This window comes from Macrosteles quadrilineatus, unplaced genomic scaffold, assembly GCF_028750875.1.
Source record: "Macrosteles quadrilineatus isolate MER2022 unplaced genomic scaffold, UCM_ALF_1.0 Scaffold_4__1_contigs__length_99947679, whole genome shotgun sequence".
Lineage (NCBI taxonomy): Eukaryota > Metazoa > Arthropoda > Insecta > Hemiptera > Cicadellidae > Macrosteles > Macrosteles quadrilineatus.
Window position 1 is genome coordinate 13233567 of NW_026542597.1, and position 6092 is coordinate 13239658.

Here is a 6092-nt window from a genome sequence, read left to right on the forward strand (position 1 = left end):
TAATCACTGATAACATCAATTCATGTAATCAGCTGATTAGTCAACTAGTCCACGATCATGAGTCAGCAACTAAAGTAACTCAGGCTTTGCATAATAATCTACAAAGCAGTTACTTTAAACATTAAACCGTTCAAAATAAGAGATGTTTAAACAATTATTCCAAAGGGACATTGAGGGTTTGGGCACTAAATGTTTATACAGGGTGGCCAACAGGAACAGGACGTTTTTTAAACCAATAGTATATGCATTACAGTTATTGTAGGGAGGGGTGTCACTGATTGTCATATTATGCCATTTTATTAACTATGGAGCAACAGACAGAAAACAGTGTGTTTGCTTATAATGAGTATGTGCAGAATGCCTATCACGGCAGCACAGTGACTTTTTTCAGTTCCATTTCATCTTAGACCCCATGATATAGTTTCCCGCCAAAATACAATTCTATGGTGTGACAATTTTTGGAAAACAATGCATCAAAAAAATCACTTGATTGAAAAATAACTGTTAGGACGCTGTAGATGTAGAGTCGGTTTTGGCAAGCTTTGATTTGTCTGTGTTGATATGCTCAAGCAGTTTTTTATCGAGGTCACAGGTGAGACGTTTGATAAACAATACCTATGTTTATTTTCAACAAGATCCACCGCGCACACTGCTAAGACCTTAATGATCAAGGTGTGTACTATGTTTCTAGGAAAGGTTATTGCAAGTTTGTGTGATTTTCTGTTGCCCCAACATCACCAGATTTGAGCGTAATGAATTTTTGCTGTTTGGTGATTTCAAATTTTGCGTCTACACTCACAAACCCCCAACCCTAATGGATCTTACAGACACAATCAATCAAAAAGTGGCGACAATTAATGGTGGCCGTGACATTCAATATACATCTTAACAATTAAGCTGTTTCTTTTTTGACCAAAGACAACATTTTCAAGGTAAAGATTTTATCCTAATGTTAGTGGCACTGTTTCTACTTGGATAATCAAATCAGCAATAAGTTTTTATGTTCTTTTGCATACACAATACTATTTACAAAAGATTTAATATTACAGAGTTATGACCTCACACTTTAAATTGGAAAATTGAAGCCTGTAATTTATACATATTTTCTGCAAAACTGCATCATAAAAGTTTGCAAACCTCGGAGTGAGCAAATGTTTTCTTTGAAGAAAGAACTATTTAGCTGATGAAAATCACACTCTTACACACCACATTGATCAATGAAGTACCTAAGCATATTAATGACATCTAGGATCAAACTAGCAGGCCAAATATTCAAAAGGAAAACAAAACTAACACAGTTTCATATATACATATTTTATTAAAATTCACTTCCAATACCTTCCCAAAAAGGGCGACAACAACATTAAACTATTCTATAGAATCCACAACAGTATCAAATGTATTGAAAATAAACTGTACAAAATATGAGAGTAAAAAATTATAGAAAAATATCTTTTGCATTTACACGCTTATTACAACTTTCATTAGGAATGTTTTGGATCTTACGATCCATCGGCAGTTTGATTTGGCTGGACATGTTAGTTTTAGTACTGTTCAATGGTCTTTGGCCTTGTTTTCATGTAAACGTAAACTACGATTAAGAAGAATATGACACCTAAGACGGGCAAGACTACCGTTGTTACGTTCTTCTTGTTCTCAAGAAACTCTTTCTTCCTCTGCTTTCGCTCCTTTGCAGACTCCTTTGTCTTTCCTTTGAGCTGCCTCATTGTTTACCTGAAAAGTTGGGTGGAAATTAAAACAAAATAGGTTTTTTTGTAATTTTTGTTTAAGGACCATTGTGTTTGAAGGCGTAGTATGGTTGATTGGCTGTAACTTTGTAAATGTACTCTTTGTAGGCTACTTACTCTTGTTAGTTCATACCTGGTATTTTTTTTTTCTTGTAGCCTACCTACGCCAGTGGCATTTTTAATGAAGTAAATTCAAACCTTTTTAAGGGAAGGCGGTCTAAAAAAATGTAATTACAGTAGAACCTCTTTAATCCTAACCCCTGTAATCCGAACGCCTCATTGCTGTACTCTATACGCATTACAGTAGTTCTTTATTGTATACTGTATTAATTGATATATGCACCATAATTGTTCCTATTGTAATGTACAGTGCTGTTTATTCACTATGATTACTACTGTAGCCTATTAATAAACACTGTATTTTACTTTATACTGTAAAGTATTTTTCACTTTCCCCGAAACAGTTACGATCCATTTTAGCCACGTTTTAGCTTATTGTTATGTTAAAACAATTAACAATAAGTAAGAATAAGAATAAGAATATGTTTATTGTCTTTCAGGCTACATAAGCATTAACAAAGTCAAATTTACAGCAGAAATGCCAAGCCTCTATACTAATAATTAGGCTCAAGGGTAATATCACAGTATGTAAGCTTTGTAATCCGAACTATTCAATAGTCCGAACTACCACTTGTCCCAATTAGTTCGAATTAAAGAGGTTCTACTGTAATTGGGGAGTGAGCTGGTCTAGTGGTTAGAGCGCGGGACTCCGGTTCCTGGGGTCCCGGATTTAAATCCCACCAAATCACCAATGGATTTTATCTAAGTGTAATGCCGTAACCCCTAGGTCTAGCCTGAAGTAATCTGAAAAACAATTCCGGGCTCGTGCCTAGCGTCCTAGGACAAAATAAACTGTAGTTAAACACGGCTGACATTACCATCACCAAAACGAGGATGGGAACGCAACTGGGGATACCTTAGTCCTTAATGCAAATGAGGGTAGAATTAGATTATAAAAGGTGAGTTTCCAGGTGTAGCTTTGTTATTAGTTAACAAAGACCAGCTATTTTCAAGTCGGGACAATAAATGTAGATTCAATCCGTATGGTGGACATAATTTGATAATAAACACCTAGGCCTACTTCACAGAGAAGTAAGGTACAGAGAGCTTATTGGACCGTTGTGCACTGTCAACTCTGGTATATTGGGCCAGAAATATGCCTGTGTTGAGAAATTAAGAGCCCGAGCGGCAAACACTGTGCGGAAATTCATATCTCACAGGACACAGGACTTCCTCCACCTCCACTGTGATCGTTGTAGTACGTGAGGGTGGGGGTGGTATTAAACTTTGCCCTAGACACCAGCGGCTAGTGCTAGACACCATGTAGGTGTACCATTGAGTGTTTCCTCTGTACCTCACATCTCTGTGCCTACTGTAATTTTATCTAAACATCATTTATCTAGGTTATATAAGTAAAGAAATATGTAAGAGATATGTTTTTGAAAGTATTGCGAGTAGGCCTAAATTATTGTTTTGTTTTGAGGACATATTGGTAAGTTTTATAAGGTATGTAAGATAGGCTAATTTTCAATAGGCCTAATTGTTTTGAGATGGATGTAAATATAAGATTAGAAGATCAAGTGACATCAAAATATTTTTTTTTATGAGGTTGGCATCCTCTATTAGCCTAGGATTTGCCTAAGGGTCTGCTTCCATTGCATAAAACATAATAGATTAAATATCAAGAGAATAATTTTACAGTTAAAAGTATTAAGTTTAATTAGGCTAACTGGTGGTTTCTAGAATCATGAATTGTGGGAGACTAGACCTACTGTATTTCAGGTACGATGTAATTAGACGTGGCACCATAACAGACTATATAGCATACATGGATTCTATAGGAAATCTACAACCATATGGAATAATTATTTAGATAAAAAAAGGTATTATACCTACAAGAAACCTATTACATGTTTGAGTGTAGGCCTAGCTTAACTAATCAGGATGGTAGGAAACTAAAATGATACATGCCAAACAGAGTAGAGCCTATCATAATAAGTTAGTGTGTATTGTTTCATACTTTCTAATTCCCATCCTCTGTTGTTGCCAACTAATAATTTCGTTTAAAACGGGTTATTAATGTTAATAAATAATAGTAACTAGTACATAACAATAAAATGCTGTATAAGTCTCTGGAGATACTAATATACATGTTAATCTTATTGATTATCATACCTTAGCAAAGCGTTGTTAAGGTACAGAAATATAATTCTGTTCAGTTGTTTACAGGAGAAAGAGCCTAGCCTCAGCCTGAGGAAATTTGAAAGTTTATTTATCTACTGCCAACTGCCACATAAGCAGAATAACATCATACCAATCATACCAGACGACAACGACAACACCCCACTTCTTGTTCTTACTTTGACATGTCAACAAGAACAAACCAAACACGACTAGGGACAGCTGATTCAAGAACAGGCCTCCAGAGTATAATTCAGTACAGAAAGATAATAATATATAATTAAATATGTATCTAAATCCTTGGATATAAATATAAAATATGAATAGTCGGGGATGATAATATTGTATCTCTGACGTGCTGAAACCATGGACTAAATCATAATGGCATAACGTAACCATAGATAAAACATGTTTTACTATGACGTAACGTAAGGTAACGTTGACATCTTAGGCCATGGATCTCTAATAAGACATAAGACATTTATTGATCTGGAATAAAGTCTTTGGAATTGGGAAATTTCAGATTTTCTAATTTCAGCTGTGGTCCTCCAATCGATGAACTCGTTGGATGCTGTAGAAAGGGTGACTCGCCTTTGGCTCGCTCCCTTTTTTGGTTGGGGGTTAGTACAAATGAGCCACGGGGGACAGGGCGCAAAGATCGACGAGGAGAAGACTCAGACCCTTTTATGTTCCTTAAAGATCGGCCTTGAGGAAAACAGCGTGAAAGCTGCTTGGATTCTGGATGGATTCAAAGCTAAGTTGGTACCACCATATTGAGAAAAGGTATGTGTAAAGCTCTCAAGAGTTCTCTACCTTTTAAGGAAGCTTAGGACCACCATTAACAGACCGTATTTGCTAGCGGTGTATCACGCGCTGTTTCACAGTCACCTCACGTATGGCCTGGTTCTGTGGGGCCATTCTCCATTGACACAGGAATTACTTCTACTACAGAAGAAGGCGCTGAGGATAATAACATCTTCTGGCTACAAAGCACACTGTCGTCCCATCTTCATGGAGCTGGGTGTGTTGACTGTTTAAAGCCAGTATTTCCTCAACATCTTAATCCTGCTGAAGGTTAATATCCACCCATTTTGTTGTCAGAGACAATATACATAGCACAGCCAGAGGTGGCTGTGTACATAGTCACCATACCCGCCAAGCTTGTGACATTGATTTGCCGAGATGCCTCCTAGCTCGCTCACTGATGAGCTATCCTTGGTCTGCGATAAGGTTTTTTAATTCCTTGCCGGTGCATGTACGCAACCTGGACCTAGATGATTTTAAGAGGGCCCTACGTGACAGGCTGGTTAATAGGCCTCTTTTACAGCCTTGAAGAACCAGGCAACGCAACGAGCCACTTTTAGCCATTGCCAAGGTGTAAATAGTAGTGTGTAAATTATTGTCTTAGTATTAAGTAAATATGACGCAGTCATACCGATGATATCATCGGTCAACGACATAGACGTCAAGTATCCAAGTAAGTATCCAAGTAATACAGCCAGAAAATATTAATTCTAAGTTGAAATAGCTAATTGCCTTTAATATGGGTTTTAAGTAGGAATTTATGAATTTATTTGATTACGTATCGTCAAATGGCTTAGATTGATAAACTTTGCTCAATAAAGTATGGATTTAAAATACTGATTACTATTCCATATCAATAGACAATGAAAAAAATAAAATCTCTATTAACCGTTAGGCATAGCTACAAGTTTTGCATTTCTGCATTCCACTTTGTAATTACTTGTTGTATGGCTATAGAAAATAAGACAAAGAAATGTACTATGTAAAATGTTGTTTCGGTGTAAAATAAACAAAAATTAATATAGAACATGGAACATCCCATAGGTAAGAGCATAGACAAATATTTATTCTATTTATCTATGGTAAGATATTGGATTAAATAATCTATCATAACAGCTCAAACTTAGTTACCTATGTCTATATCACTAGAGAGCAAAGAGTTACTTGAATTGGTCATACTCTGTGGTCTATGATTAAGTTTTGTCTACTGTGTCTACTGCTTCTCATCAATGCACATCACTCGTCAGCTGGCTCAAAAAAACTCTCAAGTGTCAAGTCCAAGTCCAAGTCCAAGCCAAT

General features: G+C 36.4%; 1 protein-coding gene across 1 annotated transcript; it reads right to left on the reverse strand.

The window, feature by feature from the left end:
* Positions 1-1298: 1298 nt before the first annotated feature.
* On the reverse strand, positions 1299-4144 carry LOC128993322 (single-pass membrane and coiled-coil domain-containing protein 4 homolog). Its single transcript, XM_054417138.1, has 2 exons — positions 3984-4144; positions 1299-1734 (listed from the first exon to the last, which is right to left on the reverse strand). Exon 2 carries the CDS (start codon positions 1725-1727, stop codon positions 1545-1547), a length of 183 nt encoding a protein of 60 aa, XP_054273113.1. The 5' UTR covers positions 1728-1734; positions 3984-4144; the 3' UTR covers positions 1299-1544.
* Between the last annotated feature and the right edge of the window lie 1948 nt (positions 4145-6092).

Coding starts and splice junctions, on each gene's coding strand:
- LOC128993322 (XM_054417138.1), bottom strand. CDS start 1,727: ATGAGGCAGCTCAAAGGAAAGACAAAGGAGTCTGCAAAGGAGCGAAAG.